Below are 17313 nucleotides of genomic sequence, written 5' to 3'. Positions count from 1 at the left end.
TAAGGTATTGTATTGCCCACCAAAAGTTATACAGATCCCTAATATACACTTATTATGGGAAATGTACATAAAGTGCATTTTTTTTTCCCCCCCTGCACTTACTACTGCATCAAGGCTTCACTTCCTGGATAACATGGTGATGTCACGACCCGACTCCTAGAGCTGTGCGGGCTTTATCTGCTGGAGAGGATGATGGCAGATGGATGCTCAGTGTCCCTGCAGTGCCCTGTGTCCCCCTGCCATCATCCTCTCCAGCAGCCACAGCCCGCACAGCTCTGGGAGTCGGGCCAAGATCTCACCATGTTATCCGGGCCATGACCTCACAATGTTTTCCCCTTCAACATGACAGCACCACGGAGAGCGGGACTCCGCCCCCAGGGACAGGAAACCTGAAGTATAAAAGGATTAGGCCCTCCTCTCAACCTCAGTGTGGTTTCCTGTCCCTGCAGGAAGCCTCAAGTATGAAGGCTCTGTGTAGGTGTCTCGAGGATTAAGGAAGCCGGGGCTTTCCTAGTGGGAATAGCTGGGGGAAGGACTCAAGAAGGCATTGGTGTAGCGCTGTAAGCCCAACACTCTGGCCGTATATTAAAAAATGGCAAAGGAGCTGGATCGGAGGCCTCGAGATCTGCTAGTGGCAGTTGCGGGGTGTTGGAGGCAATATCGGGCTGCAGCGGTGGATGCGTCCGTCCAGGGCGTGCGTTCCACAGTGTGGCCTACTTCTGGTCCGGCGCGCGGTGACTTCCGATTTGGCGCTGAGCGTTGACGTAGTTTAGGGGAGTCCTGCGGTGCACAGGAAGTGACGTCTGACGCCGGATAAAGCCAGGAAGCAGCGTGGAGTGCGCAGTGGTGTGGTCGGCCGGCATACTCACAGCTGCAGTCAGCCATGAGTTCCAGCAGTGAAGCAAGGAAGGATTCCTCTGGTGCTCCTGCCGCCTCCCGGGTACTGAGTCTCTTCTCCCCTGGTTGGGGTGGTAAGATGATGAAGTTGTTTTGGCTTTAAGCCTAATTGTATATATATTTTTTTCTCATTGCATGCATTAGGAGTCCTCCAGAAAATCTAAAACTCCCAGACATAAGGAATGCAGGGTGTGCAAGGGGAGGCTTAGCTCTAGTTATGATAAACCAACTTGTTAACAGTGCATTAGTAAATTAATTGCTGCGGAAACACCATCCATAGAATCTATCCTATCGTCAGTAAAATTATGATCAAAGATGAGATACAGAATTCTTTAAAAAAATATACCTACTGCAGCTCCTGTCAGTATACCAGGACCAGCTCACAAGGTTTCTGCAGTATCCATTTCTGACCATGAAGAAGAGGGGCCAGCTAGGGAAGATGGTGCAGAAACAGCAGGATCAGAAGAGTGACAATCAAACAGGTGTTAAAGCTTTATTTTATTTAGAAGATGTGTGTACACTGGTTAAGGAAGTCCACGCCACCATGAAAATTGAGGACCCTAGGGAGCCCAAGTCCATACAGGACATAATGTTTGGAGGTTTAGAGAAGAAGAAAAAGGAAGGTTTTCCCGGTACATAAGAACGTGTCCGCTCTTATTCAGAAGGAGTGGCGTAAGCCTGGGAAGAAGGGATTCGTTGCTCGTGCGGTCAAGAGGAAATACCCCTTTGAGGAGTCTGAAAATCCTTCTTGGGATAGAGCCCCCAAGATTGACGTTTCTATCTCTTAAGATCTCTAGAAAAGACTCTTTACCCTTTGATGACCTAGGAATACTCAAGGAACCCATGGATAAAAAGGCAGAGGGCTTCCTGAAGAAGTCCTGGGAGGCTGCCACTGGAAGCTTCAAACCCAACATTGCAGGTACTTGTGTTGCCAGGTCAATTATGGTTTGGCTTTTCCAATTAGAAGATGATCGTCAGACTGAATATTTCAAAGAAAAATTCACTACAGCTTTGCCTCTTAAAAAAATCTGCCACCTTTCTAGCTGATTCATCCACAGATGCACTTAGGTTTACAGCCCAATCCAACTCGGCTCACAGAGCGTTGTGGCTAAAGAACTGGTCGGGTGTGTTAGAGCAATTTCGACCTCAAAATGGATCTCCCAGGTTACTTTGTCGATGAGCTTCAAATTGCGAATTTCCCTGGTACGGGGGAAGGGAAGAATGTCTGGCCAGAATGAGTAGACACAGCCATACTCCAGTGGTATGCAAATGCCTCCCTCCATGGGAGAGTGAGACCACTTTATTTATAGTGAGCTTGACCATTCCTCTGGGCATGCTCCAAAGAGTTGACCAGTAACATTGAACATATACATAGATAGTGTAAAAGAAGACGAGGTATGGTAATGCCTAATATGGTAGACAAGGAATTGCACATAATAATGGGTTTTAGCTTATGGCATAGTATATCTTTAGCCTAAGACATATGCTATTCCTAGTGAGTGAAAAAACTGGTGTCATGTGCATACTGTAACAAAGACCCCCTCCCCATGCTGTCCTATATCAGATGTATTAGTGAAATTATTGGTTAATCATATATAGATGTTACATAGATAAATTAGTCCATCAGGTGATCCGGTTGCAAAGGCAAAGTTGTGTACCATACCCTGTGAAGGGGAGTATCTATTTGGATCTGTACTGGACGATCTACTGGCTAAGGCCGCAGACAGGAAGAAGGGTTTTCCAGCAGCCTTTTAGGGGAAACGATTCCAGTCCTTTCGTGGGCAAGGAAAGGAAAAGTTTCACAGAAGAGGTATAGACAGACCCAGTAGAGGGAAGCCCTACAACAAGTCAAAGGGCTACATGTTCTCTCAGAAATCAAACGCAGCAAAGTCCTCCTCCCAATGAAGCCATGTTCCGAAATGGGGGCAGGTTAAGTCATTACACGCAAGAATGGGAAAAGATCTGCGGCAGCAAATGGGTACTACAATGTATTTGAGATGGTGTGCGCTTAGATTTCACCTCCCTACCTCCCACTTGGTTTATAGTAATAAAGGGGCAGCAAGGATCAAAGCAACTGGAATCCTTAAAGCTAGAAGTCCTGTCGTTTCTGGAGAAGGAAGTACTTGTTCTGACGCCGGACCCAAAAATAGGTCAGGGATTCTACTTCACCTTGTTTCTGGTAAAAAAAAAAAAAAAAACACAGACGGAAGCTATAGGGTTATAATAAATCTCAAACCCCTGAATCAGTATCTTCGCTACCAAAGGTTTAAGATGGAAAATATAAAAAATATGGTGAACTTGCTCTTTCCAGAATGTTTCATGGCGTCAGTAGATCTCAGACGCTTACCTGCACATCCCAATTCACAGGGACTTCAAAAAATACTTGAGACTGGCAATCTGGATCGACAATTCCCTGGTCCATCTTTAATTTCAGGCACTGCCCTTCGGTATTTCCATCGCCCCAGGAATCTTCACGAAGATAGTGGTGGAGATGGCTGCTCACATAAGGGAGGAAGAGGGCATCTTCATTCCATATCTGGACGATTTCTTGCTCGTAGCAGAGACAAAGGAAAAGCTTCAGACAATACTAAAAAGAACTTGATCCATTTGAGGAAAACTCAGGTGGATGATAAACTACACAAAATCATTATTAACACCGGAAAAGAGGAAAACATTCCTGGGAATCATGTTGGATTCAGTGACTAAAAAAATCGTTCCTTCCTGTAGAGAAGATAGTGCTTCAGGTTTTCCAGCTTTTCTGTCTTTCCAAAACCCAGTGACGCCCATAAGGGCGGGTTCACACTACGGAATTCTCGCGGACAATGTCCGCGGAATTCCGTCAGCTGTCTGCCCGCACATCTGGGCGCCTTTCCTCCGGCCCCATAGACACCATTCTATGGGCCGGCGTATTCCGCTATTGTAATAAGGATGAGGTTTAAAAAAAAAAAAAGGAAAAGTGTGCTTTGGAGGGAAATTTGAATGATCCAGGACGGCAGAAGAAAACTTGTGGGTAAAAATATGGTGGGTTTAATTCTTCACCAAAGGAGGTACAAATATCATATAAGCAGGGTATCAATCATAAGAGAAATAAGGCAATAGTCTTACAAATGTCTTAGAATGTCTCTGTGGTTCAAGTCTCAGAGTCCCAAAAATGATGGGGATGTAGTCTCTTTCCAATGGTGACTGAAGATTTGGCTGGAGAACAAAGAACTTCCTTGGGTGAATTCCTGAGGTGGGGGCTAACAAACCCCAGATGTGCGTGGAGGCTTCTGAAAGATGGTATACAAAAAGACTCCCCAACCAACTAACCTTCTAAGTCTATATACTCTCCTGACCGGGAAAATATATACACTTATGCCCAAATATGGTTACACCCAGTACAACTTATATCCCAAAAATGGTATACTGGCAAAGCTCCAAGTGGATTGGTCAAGCTGGACACGTAGCTATATCTCACTATGATCCATACATTACCCACGTGACCATTTAGACACGACCATATTAGGACTTCCAGTCATCCACCATTTTGGAGGTCAAGAAATTACTAGGTGAGAGTTCAGCCCTATACTCAATATGAGAGTGGAGAAGAGAATGAGACTGGAATACAGTGTAGATATATCTTGGATGATAATAATTTGATTCTACTAATGCCAAAGATAATATGATCCATTCAGCCATTAATAAGGTTAGATGTTATAGATGGGGTTACAGGTTATTAGTTTTTTACAGCTATACGCTGAAAGAAGTGTCATGTCACTTCTTTCAGCGGATCGCGGAATACGCCGGCCTATAGAATGGTGTCTATGGGGCCGGCGGAAGAGCGCGTGCCCATGCGGGCGGACAGCTGACGGAATTCCGTGGACATTGTCCGTGAGAATTCCGTAGTGTGAACCCGCCCTAAGAAGACAATCAGTTGTTGAGTGACTTTACTGAACTGTTTGGAGAATTTCACTCCTGGTGAAGTTGGATGAAACCATTATCCATAGTCCTGGAAACAATTGTTATGGCCATAAGCTGTATCCATGTTTTCCTGGCTTAAAAAAACATGGCGGCTTTCTTCCATAAACAGCTCCTCCCTGTGGGGTTTTGGAGCGGAGTTCCTTTAAGTCAGGGATGGGCAACCTGTGGCTGTTACAAAACTACACTTCCCATCATGCCTGGACAGCTGAAGCCAAAGCTTTTGCTGTCCAGGCATGATGGGAATTGTAGTTTTGCAACAGCTGGAAGGCCGAAGGTTCCTCATCCCTGCTTTAAATGAATAGAGCAGAGTTATAATACTACACAGCCTGAAGACAGGGGTGGTGCTGTTTCTTTGCAGAATATTAGTCACTTACTAATCCTGGCTATCCCCTTTAACCTTCCCCAGCGATCTAGTTATCTGTGATGTCTGTCCTGTGCTCTGGTTACATGATGATATGCCATGTGCCCTGTTATCAGAGGGTTTCAACCACCCACCGGCAGAGGTTGGGCTATTACATGGACAGAATAGGATTATTGCCGCACCCCTCTCCCCGCTGATTGACAGATAACTGCCTATACAGAGCATGGCAAGGTAACTGCCAATCAGCAGCTGGTGGGCGGAGTTTTCTGCTTCTCATGAATATCCAGGACTACTGGGCTCATGCACATAATAGAGAGGACTACTTATTGTCCATGTTATTCAGGAGGAGATCTCTGGATCAGCTGCACAGACCAATGTAAGTGATACATCATTGTGTTCAGCTCCAGCCTACTGACAGGGTCTGTTTAGGCAGACAGCCCTCTTAGCTGGGATGGACAAAGCTGCAGATCTAGCCGACAACTCAGTGGGAGGGGTGTGAACAGCCGATCCCTGGACTCCTTGGCCTGAATTCTATCCTCTACCTGTAAAAGTCAGATCAATAAGGAACAGGCTACACAGGTCCCTGCTACAATTGCTTTGAATCTCCACCCACCCCCAAACCCACCTCCTGAGCTACCGCTCAGTGTTTTTTTATTTTATCTATAGGATCATTTAAGGGGTACTCCAGCAAAACTTTTTTTTCTTTAGGATTTGGTACTGCTCTGGACAGTTCCTGACATAGACAGAAGTGGCAGTAGAGAGCACTGTGTCAGACTAGAGAGAATACAACACTTCCTGCATGACATACAGCAGCTGGTAAGTACTGGAAGGCTAGAGATTTGTAAATAGAACTTACAAATCTGTACAGCTTTCTGACAGCAGTTGATTTGAAAGGAAAAAAAATAATCACTGGAGTACCCCTTTAAGTGAATTATAGGGAGTGAAATCTCCTCTTCAGACTCCATCCACTGCTGCTCAATTGCCCAGATTTACTACCACCATCTAAGGCCACATTCACACACTATTTTAGCATTAGACAACGGCCGTTGTTTAATGACAGGGCCTAATTACATTGAAGTGTATGGAACAACTGTAGTGTATATACATTGTATATACTACGGCTGTTGTTCTCTGTGGCTGCACAATATAAATGACAGGTCTTTTTTATACGGCCACTCACAGTGTAAAGTACGGCTCCCGGCCATACTTTACCATAGACCACAGTGTACATTGGAATTCGGAAAATGTCCAGACTTCAGCCGTGTCAAACAACGCCGATGTTCATACCCTGTGTTAGGGCTGGGCGATTAATCGAAATAATTCGCCCAGAAGGTTAGAATCGATTAGATTTTTTGTGAAAATCGTAAATTCGATTTTCACAAAAAATCATTGCGGGCAGAGCAGCACGGAGAGTCAGGCGGGCGGCCGAAAGGACGGGAGGTGCAGGTGCCGGGCGGGAGATGGAGGGCGGGCAGCACTGCGTGGAGGTGCCGGCCGGGCATGAGGTGGAGGTGCAGGTTACTGCCGGGGGGAGGTGCGGAGTGTCGGACGAGAGATGGAGGCCGGGCGGCGCTGTGTGGAGGTGCTGGGCGGGCGGGAAGTGCGGCGAGGTGCAGGTCGGTAGTCCCCCAGAGCCGCGACCGACCTTCCCCAGCTCTACCCATAGCGTTCCGTTCCCCTACCGGCCACACATGCAGGTCCCGGGCTCTGGAGGAGGCTGCAGGGACTGTAGTGGTGATAGCGTCGCTGCCATTACTGGAGCTGTACAGCAGGATCTTCACCCCCGATCCTGCTGTACAGCTCCAGTAATGGCAGCGACGCTATCACCACTACAGTCCCTGCAGCCTCCTCCAGAGACCGGGACCTGCATGTGTGGCCGGGGTGAGGGGAGGAGAGCTATGTATACTCCTTCCCCAATCATTCCTAGCTGCCTCACTCCTCCCTCAGTCACCCTCCATCACCCCTACTCCTCCCTCAGTCACCCCCAGTCACCCTCCATCACCCCTACTCCTCCCTCAGTCACCCCCAGTCACCCTTCATTCACCCCTAGTCGCCCTCCATCACCCCCAGTCCTCCTTCATTAACCCCCAGTCGCCCCCCAACACCCCCAGTCCTCCTTCAGTCACCCCCAGTCGCCCTCCATCACCCCCAGTCCTCCTTCAGTCACCCCTAGTCACCCTCCATCACCCCCAGTCCTCCTTCAGTCACCCCCAGTCCTCCTTCAGTCACCCCCAGTCCTCCTTCAGTCACCCTCCATCACCCCCAGTCCTCCTTCAGTCACCCCCAGTCACTCTCCATCACCCCAGTCCTCCTACAGTCACCCCCAGTCCTCCTACAGTCACCCCCAGTCGCCCTCCATCACCCCCAGCTGCCCCAGTCTCTCCTTCAGTCACCCAAAGTCCTTCTTCAATCACCCCCAGGCCCCCTCCATCCCCCCCTAGCTGCCCCAGTCCCTCCTTCAGTCACCCCCAGCTGCCCCAGTCACCCCTAAACTTTACCTGTACAACTAATCCCCCTCATCTGTACTACTAATACACATCTATACCTGTACTACTACCACACCCCACATCTATACCTATACTACTACACCCATAATCTTTACCTGTACTACCACAGCCCTCATCTGTACCTGTACTACTACACCCCTCATCTGTACCTGTACTACCACAGCCCTCATCTGTACCTGTACTACTACACCCCTCATCTGTACCTGTAGTACTACTACTACACCCCTTATCCACTATACCTCCACTACTACACACACACACACACACACACACACAAAGAAGATCTCCTATACTACATGGAGGCCCGGAATGGCACACAGGAGGCTTGTCTACTACAGGGGAGCACTGTTACAGTGAGAAGCAATACAGTTGTCTCAAATGTCATTAAAATAGTATCTGATGCTGCAAGGACAAAACTGTTCTGTTTAATTAGCAAAAAGGAAAAAAAAAAAAAAAATCGAGATTTAAATCGAGAATCGTCAAAATTTTTAAAATAGAGATTTTATTTTTTGGCCATATCGCCCAGCTCTACCCTGTGTGAACATGGCCTAATTCTTAGTGCAAATTCTGTAGATCTTCATTTAGTAGTTTAAGTGTTTAAACTGCTGCAGGCAACCTCCTCCTTCTGTGCTGTAGCGTCATTTTAGTGAGCACAGTACACAGGGAAGGGAAGATATAGGGGGGGAAAAAGGTTTATTCTAGAAAACTCCATGATACGTTGACAATTATGGCCATGGGGTTGGTGTTAGTCTTGAACCTAAGATCTGAGTGTTGCTGTACAGACTGCATTCTGAAGTTTAGCCACTAGATGCCAGTACTGTCCACAGAATACAGTCACCTGCATGATCCCTGAGAATCCTGGAAGAGTCCCAACAGCGTTATTCCGGCCACTGAGGTGCAGACAGATATTAGGGTATGTACACACTGAGGAATAGGCAAGGAATTTCATGCTGAATCCACACTTAATTTTACACATATTCCACTTTAAATTCTGCCTCTAATATCTGTACGGAGCAATGTCCCATTGTGTTCTATGGGATTTCCACTCTTTCACACGGCAGAATTTACGCACGGATCTACTTGGGCAGATTCCGCTAGAGAAATCTTATAAAAGTCATTGGGGCTTTGCATCCCGCTTTGCCCTGAATTTTAGCGATCATTTTCTCCTCAATTCCTGAGGATATGTTCACACTGAGAAATCCAGGCAAATCATCCGCAGCAAATTCCGCGTCTCCGCCCGTGCCATAGACTCCATTCTACCGTCGGGTGGATTCCACCGTCCGTCCAAAGAATGAACCTGAACGGAGATGCGTGCAGCTGTGAGCAAGAGCGAGCAAGTATGTTGGCCCATTGAAGTGAATGGGCTAGTATCCGCAGCAAAAAATCTGCTGTGGATACATTAAGTGTGAAGCTACCGGATTCACAGCAGATTTCACGCTGCGAATCCATGTGATTGTCAATAGTTATATACCCACAGGGGAATTTTTCATGACTCCTGACGGTCGCCCCACATGCAGCCGGGGTGCCGAGCAGGTAGTGTATGCTGCAGAGGGTTAAAGGGGCCCGGTTACATACTGGCAGCGGGATGAAACATTCCCCTGCGGGTATATAACCCCACGCCAGGAGCAGGGGAACTGTTTGGATGATAGTTTCATACTTTCCCCCCTCCCATCCTGACTGATCCATCACACTGGGCAGGAAACAGTCCAGCTCAGGGCCTCCCCGTCCGTAACCTCTGTAAAACACAGCATGTGGGAATAAGCCCTAAGGGTTTATACCCCGCCCATTGGACGGCAGAGAACAGGTTATTCTGCATCCACAATGCCAGCTTCGGCCGTCCCTGTCCGAGAACCAGATGGCGATAGATGGCACAGCATTGTCATGGTCACAAATCATTTACCATCTCCACAGGCCATGTACAGGGCCTCACCGGTGTGTAGTAGGGAACGGCTACACATGTCACACAGACCCCAGACCGTATACTGCCGTCCTCTCAGGTATCTGCTCTGGTACAGCAGATTCTTCTCCAGATTAATAATCCACATTGTGAGGCCGGGGAGCGGTCAGATCTGCAGCCGATGCCCACGAGCCAATCCAGGACATCCGGCCTCATATCCACACACAACGATCCAGTCACCATCCTCCGAGCACACTGTATACATCTATGTACGGTCACAGGTCACTATCCTCCGAGCACACTGTATACATCTATGTACAGTCACAGGTCACTATCCTGCGAGCACACTATATACATCTATGTACGGTCACAGGTCACTATATACACTCACCGGCCACTTTATTAGGTACACCATACTAGTAACGGGTTGGACCCCCTTTTGCCTTCAGAACTGTCTCAATTCTTCGTGGCATAGATACAACAAGGTGCTGGAAGCTCCTCAGAGATTTTGGTCCATAGTGACATGATGGCATCACACAGTTGCCGCAGATTTGTCGGCTGCACATCCATGATGCGAATCTCCCGTTCCACCACATCCCAAAGATGCTCTATTGGATTGAGATCTAGTGACTGTGGAGGCCATTGGAGTACAGTGACCTCATTGTCATGTTCAAGCAGAAATCGAGACTTATCAGACCAGGCAACATTTTTCCAATCTTCTACTGTCCAATTTCGATGAGCTTGTGCAAATTGTAGCGTCAGTTTCCTGTTCTTAGCTGAGCGGAGTGGCACCCGGTGTGGTCTTCTGCTGCTGTAGCCCATCTGCCTCAAAGTTGGCCGTACTGTGCGTTCAGAGATGCTCTTCTGCCTACCTTGGCTGTAACGGTTGGCTATTTGAGTCACTGTTGCCTTTCTATCAGCTCGAACCAGTCTGCCCATTCTCCTCTGACCTCTGGCATCAACAAGGCATTTCCGCCCACAGAACTGCCGCTCACTGGATGTTTTTTCTTTTTCGGACCATTCTCTGTAAACCCTAGAGATGGTTGTGCGTGAAAATCCCGGTTGTGCGTGAAAATCCCAGTAGATCAGCAGTTTCTGAAATACTGAGACCAGCCCTTCTGGCACCAACAACCATGCCACGTTCAAAGACACTCAAATCACCTTTCTTCCCCATACTGATGCTCGGTTTGAACTGCAGGAGATTGTCTTGACCATGTCTACATGCCTAAATGCACTGAGTTGCTGCCATGTGATTGGCTGATTAGAAATTAAGTGGTAACGTGCAGTTTTTACAGGTGTACCTAATAAAGTGGCCGGTGAGTGTACATCTATGTACAGTCACAGGTCACTATCCTCCAAGCGCACTATATGCATCTATGTACAGTCACAGGTCACTATCCTCCAGGCACACTATATACATCTATGTACGGTCACAGGTCACTATCCTCCAGGCACACTATATACGGTCACAGGTCACTATCCTCCTAGCACACTATATACATCTATGTACGGTCAGAGGTCACCATCACCGCCCCCAATCAGAAAGAGCCACAGGCAGAGATGTAGATAAATGGACTTTATTGTTGGATGCAACAAAGATCGGACGTGTCAGGTCAACCTGTAAGGAAGAGATAAAGAGTCAGTGGTGATGGCAGCAGCATCTGTAGGATTTTGTACTTTCCATAGTAGTAATAAACCTGTTCCTGACTCCCGTCCACACCCCACACAGCCACTGACCTGTTACTCTTCCACCTGCTGGACTGTACCCTTCTCAGAGACATAGATGCCGTCCAGGAACTTCCTGATATCCTTGTTCTTCACTGTGGTGGCTTGCTGGATCAAGGCGGCTGGAAACAGAACAGATCATTTACCACCAGGGACCCGATTATGAGAGAGACGGCAGAGCCGCCCCCAGTCTCCTATACACAAACCTGCTGCCAGTATATAGAGGTCAGAGCCGTCCTTCCACCCCCAGTCTCCTATACACAGACCTGCTGCCAGTATATAGAGAGGTCAGAGCCGCCCCCAGTCTCCTATACACAAACCTGCTACAAGAACGGCCGCCATGTAGTAACGTCACCTTTCTATTTACCATAAAATATGTCGAAAACAATATATTGTGGGATGAAATTGAGAAAACCCCAAGCGCAGCCCCATTATGGGGGATTCTGTTCTTACACAATCACTTTATGGTAACGCCGACAGGTTCCTTATCCTATAGGTCAGTCTGAGCACAACCAGATCCACAGTCACAGCTTTTATCATTTTACCATTTTTACACAGTAATTTTTTTAAACACAATGATAGAAAGTATTGTGGGCCCCAGCAGCCAGGCCGGACAGGATCTGTACTGTGGGGGCCCCAGCAGCCAGGCCGGACAGGATCTGTATTGTGGGGCCCCAGCAGCCAGGCCAGACAGGATCTGTACTGTGGGGGCCCAGCAGCCAGGCCGGACAGGATCTGTACTGTGGGGGCCCAGCAGCCAGGCCGGACAGGATCTGTACTGTGGGGGCCCCAGCAGCCAGGCCGGACAGGATCTGTACTGTGGGGGCCCCAGCAGCCAGGCCGGACAGGATCTGTACTGTGGGGGCCCCAGCAGCCAGGCCGGACAGGATCTGTACTGTGGGGGCCCCAGCAGCCAGGCCGGACAGGATCTGTACTGTGGGGGCCCCAGCAGCCAGGCCGGACAGGATCTGTACTGTGGGGGCCCCAGCAGCCAGGCCGGACAGGATCTGTACTGTGGGGGCCCCAGCAGCCAGGCCGGACAGGATCTGTATTGTGGGCCCCAGCAGCCAGGCCGGACAGGATCTGTACTGTGGGGGCCCCAGCAGCCAGGCCGGACAGGATCTGTATTGTGGGGCCCCAGCAGCCAGGCCGGACAGGATCTGTATTGTGGGGCCCCAGCAGCCAGGCCGGACAGGATCTGTATTGTGGGGCCCCAGCAGCCATTTACCCTAACAAGCTTTGGGGTCTACAAGATGGACGACTTACCAGAGTTTGATACAAGCTCAATGTCGTTGCCTTCAAGGATCAGCTCATCCTTCTGTGCTTGGGAAAGGGAACAGACAACACCTACAGGGGGGAAGAACATGTATATCTGTATAACCATATCCACAGCAAGATACAATATACAACTGTGCAAACAGCAGCAGAAAGAGTGAGCGGCCATATTGTCATACATATATACTGTATATACTGCTGTATACACAGGGGGCAGAGATGTCAGGGCTCCATATAACATCTGTCATACAGCACCATCCATCTCCTGCAGCCATGGGGAGTCACATGCCGAGCGTCACCAACCGAGAAGCGTCCAGCATGGCGGCTTATTACTATACAGATAGTCAGCTGGAGAGACAGCCGTCCTTCTATACAGATAGTCAGCTGGAGAGACAGCAGTGAGCCATGTAAAGCCTCCTGGAGCTCAGCAGGGAAGGGCAGAGGTTTCCCCACCATGTGACCATTCCTCCCCACCATCTACAGCCCAACAGGATGGTTACAGGCACTGACCCCCATGACCTGTGCTCCCCCCCCCCCCCGGTTACAGGCACTGACCCCCATGACCTGTGCTCCCCCCCCCCCCCCGGGTTACAGGCACTGACCCCCATGACCTGTGCTGCCCCCCCCCCCCCCCCCCCCCGGGTTACAGGCACTGACCCCCATGACCTGTGCTCGCCCCCCCCCCCCCCGGGTTACAGGCACTGACCCCCATGACCTGTGCTCGCCCCCCCCCGGGTTACAGGCACTGACCCCCATGACCTGTGATCGCCCCCCCCCCCCCGGGTTACAGGCACTGACCCCCATGACCTGTGATCGCCCCCCCCCCCGGGTTACAGGCACTGACCCCCATGACCTGTGCTCGCCCCCCCCCCCCGGGTTACAGGCACTGACCCCCATGACCTGTGCTCGCCCCCCCCCCCCCCCCCCCCGGGTTACAGGCACTGACCCCCATGACCTGTGCTCGCCCCCCCCCGGGTTACAGGCACTGACCCCCATGACCTGTGCTCGCCCCCCCCCCCCGGTTACAGGCACTGACCCCCATGACCTGTGCTCGCCCCCCCCCGGGTTACAGGCACTGACCCCCATGACCTGTGCTCGCCCCCCCCCCCCCCCCCCGGTTACAGGCACTGACCCCCATGACCTGTGCTCGCCCCCCCCCCCCCCCCGGTTACAGGCACTGACCCCCATGACCTGTGCTCGCCCCCCCGGGTTACAGGCACTGACCCCCATGACCTGTGCTCGCCCCCCCAGGTTACGGGCACTGACCCCCCCATGACCTGTGCTCCCCCCCCGGTTACAGGCACTGACCCCCATGACCTGTGCTCCCCCCCCGGTTACAGGCACTGACCCCCATGACCTGTGCTCCCCCCCCCCCCCCGGTTCCCCCATGACCTGTGCTCCCCCCCCCCGGTTACAGGCACTGACCCCCATGACCTGTGCTCCCCCCCCCCCCGGTTACAGGCACTGACCCCCATGACCTGTGCTCCCCCCCGGTTACCGGCACTGACCCCCATGACCTGTGCTCCCCCCCGATTACAGGCACTGACCCCCATGACCTGTGCTCCCGCCCGGTTACAGGCACTGACCCCCATGACCTGTGCTCCCCCCCGGTTACAGGCACTGACCCCCATGACCTGTGCTCCCCCCGGTTACAGGCACTGACCCCCATGACCTGTGCTCCCCCCCGGTTACAGGCACTGACCCCCATGACCTGTGCTCCCCCCCGGTTACAGGCACTGACCCCCATGACCTGTGCTCCCCCCGGTTACAGGCACTGACCCCCATGACCTAGTATTTAAACACACGGCTAGACAAATAGTCTGCGCTCCAAACATTGTTCCCCCTGCAGACCCCAGCGCACAGGACAGGACCGATCATACCTATGGCCGTGGTGTCCAATGCACAGCAGGACTACAACTCCCATCATTCCTGGAGAGCATAAGAGATTGTCAGGTCTGGCATGCTGGGAGTTGTAGTTCTGCAACAGCTGGAGGGCCGCAGGCTGGAGATCACTGATCTATAGACACATATATAGGAGGTGATGACATCACTGCATTATCCCCCCGGCTCCCCACGTACCTGGCCTCATGCGCACCCTGCGGATATACTTCTCTCCCAGGAAGTTTCTGATCTCCACCAGTGAGCCGCTCTCCTGAAGCACCACGTTAATGGGAAAGTGAGCGTACACCGACCTCATCTTGTATCGGAAACCCTAAGAGACAGAGCGGAGAGGATGAGGAGGGATGATCTGCAGCGGTAATCTATACACGGGAGGGATGATCTGCAGGCGTAATCTATACACGGGTGACAGGATGAGGGGGGAGGGATGACCTGCAGGGGTAAGCTATACACGGGTGACAGGATGAGGGGGGAGGGATGACCTGCAGGGGTAAGCTATACACGGGTGACAGGATGAGGGGGGAGGGATGACCTGCAGGGGTAAGCTATACACGGGTGACAGGATGAGGGGGGAGGGATGACCTGCAGGGGTAAGCTATACACGGGTGACAGGATGAGGGGGGAGGGATGACCTGCAGGGGTAATCTATACACGTATGACAGCATTACACCATTATGAGGCACTGCCAGTATGGGTGCAGGGGTATACAGGTATACGGGTGCAGGGGTATACAGGTATACGGGTGCAGGGGTATACAGGTATACGGGTGCAGGGGTATACGGGTGCAGGGGTATACAGGTATACGGGTGCAGGGGTATACAGGTATACGGGTGCAGGGGTATACAGGTATACGGGTGCAGGGGTATACAGGTATACGGGTGCAGGGGTATACAGGTATACGGGTGCAGGGGTATACAGGTATACGGGTGCAGGGGTATACAGGTATACGGGTGCAGGGGTATACAGGTATACGGGTGCAGGGGTATACAGGTATACGGGTGCAGGGGTATACAGGTATACGGGTGCAGGGGTATACAGGTATACGGGTGCAGGGGTATACAGGTATACGGGTGCAGGGGTATACGGGTGCAGGGGTATACGGGTGCAGGGGTATACAGGTATACGGGTGCAGGGGTATACGGGTGCAGGGGTGCAGGGGTATACGGGTGCAGGGGTGCAGGGGTATACGGGTGCAGGGGTATACAGGTATACGGGTGCAGGGGTATACAGGTATACGGGTGCAGGGGTATACAGGTATACGGGTGCAGGGGTATACAGGTATACGGGTGCAGGGGTATACAGGTATACGGGTGCAGGGGTATACAGGTATACGGGTGCAGGGGTATACAGGTATACGGGTGCAGGGGTATACAGGTATACGGGTGCAGGGGTATACAGGTATACGGGTGCAGGGGTATACAGGTATACATGTATACGGGTGCAGGGGTATACAGGTATACATGTATACGGGTGCAGGGGTATACAGGTATACATGTATACGGGTGCAGGGGTATACAGGTATACATGTATACGGGTGCAGGGGTATACAGGTATACATGTATACGGGTGCAGGGGTATACAGGTATACATGTATACGGGTGCAGGGGTATACAGGTATACATGTATACGGGTGCAGGGGTATACAGGTATACATGTATACGGGTGCAGGGGTATACAGGTATACATGTATACGGGTGCAGGGGTATACAGGTATACATGTATACGGGTGCAGGGGTATACAGGTATACGGGTGCAGGGGTATACAGGTATACGGGTGCAGGGGTATACAGGTATACGGGTGCAGGGGTATACAGGTATACATGTATACGGGTGCAGGGGTATACAGGTATACATGTATACGGGTGCAGGGGTATACAGGCATATAGATATATGTATACAGGTATATAGGCATATAGATATATGTATACAGGTATATATGTATACGTGCTGGGGTATATATGTATAAAGGCGCAGAGCTATACAGGTATATATGTATATGGGTGCAGTGGTATACAGGTATATATGTATATGGGTGCAGGGGTATACAGGTATATATGTATACAGGTATTTCCCACCCACCACAGCAGCTGTCAGTGGGCATTATGTGACGTCAGCCACCATGCAGCAGCCACCGGGCTCCTCACCCCCCGGCCCCCACTCACCATAGTCACCCCCCGGACCCCACTCACCATAGTCACCCCCTTGATCATGTTCTGCACATGGCTGCAGATGGTGCGCACTGTGGCCAGCTCCTTCCTGTTTCCCCACCACTTGTCCACCCGGAGCTGTAAGAGAGAAGCAGGAGAGGGGTCATGTATAGGAGGTGCCGGGGACCGGCCGCATATACAGCATCACTCCGAGCCCAGAGCAGCGCCCCCTTCTAGAAGCCCCTCAGCGCCCCCTGCAGGTACTCACCCTCCTCTTGGTCTTGCCCAGTAAGCACAGTTCTACATTGATGTGGTTGAAGTTTTTCCGCAGGGTTCCCCGGGGCCCCTTCACAGTGACGGTGCGGCCCCTCAGGGAAATATCAACTGTGGGGAGACGAGTCCGTCAGCAAAACACCTCAATACACAGAGACCGGGAAATCTTATACAGGAGGGGGAGGGGGGAGTACTCACCCTTATCAGGGATGTCAACCACCTGGTTACTGAGAATGGTCTTCATTCTGGAGGAAAGAACAAGAAAGGGTTAATAGTGACAGCTCAGGGGCCCCCACCTATGGGGGGGGGGCACAACACAGGGGTCCCCAGGGACAGCGCCGCCTATCTGCACCAGCAGGGACATAACCGCAC

The 17313-nt window shown here is 51.0% G+C and overlaps 1 protein-coding gene across 1 annotated transcript; it reads right to left on the bottom strand.

The window, feature by feature from the left end:
• Positions 1-11183: 11183 nt before the first annotated feature.
• On the bottom strand, positions 11184-17191 carry LOC138797257 (large ribosomal subunit protein uL6). The gene is made up of 7 exons (XM_069977154.1): positions 17140-17191; positions 16937-17052; positions 16711-16806; positions 14702-14834; positions 12614-12694; positions 11360-11469; positions 11184-11240 (listed from the first exon to the last, which is right to left on the bottom strand). The coding sequence occupies exons 1-6, from the start codon at positions 17183-17185 to the stop codon at positions 11363-11365; spliced, it is 579 nt and encodes a 192-aa protein (XP_069833255.1). The 5' UTR covers positions 17186-17191; the 3' UTR covers positions 11184-11240; positions 11360-11362.
• Between the last annotated feature and the right edge of the window lie 122 nt (positions 17192-17313).

This window comes from Dendropsophus ebraccatus, chromosome 7 (assembly GCF_027789765.1).
Source record: "Dendropsophus ebraccatus isolate aDenEbr1 chromosome 7, aDenEbr1.pat, whole genome shotgun sequence".
NCBI lineage: Eukaryota > Metazoa > Chordata > Amphibia > Anura > Hylidae > Dendropsophus > Dendropsophus ebraccatus.
Note: the sequence above shows the minus strand (reverse complement) of the source record. Positions and strands in the feature narration are given on the sequence as shown.

What these genes read in the sequence shown, in the direction of transcription:
- LOC138797257 (XM_069977154.1), bottom strand. Translation starts at nt 17,185, where the DNA reads ATGAAGACCATTCTCAGTAACCAGGTGGTTGACATCCCTGATAAGG. An exon ending in GGTTGACATCCCTGATAAGG is followed by an intron (nt 17,053 to 17,139) that starts GTGAGTACTCCC and finishes GTCTCCCCACAG; the next exon opens with TTGATATTTCCCTGAGGGGC. An exon ending in TGATCAAGGGGGTGACTATG is followed by an intron (nt 14,835 to 16,710) that starts GTGAGTGGGGTC and finishes TCTGTCTCTTAG; the next exon opens with GGTTTCCGATACAAGATGAG.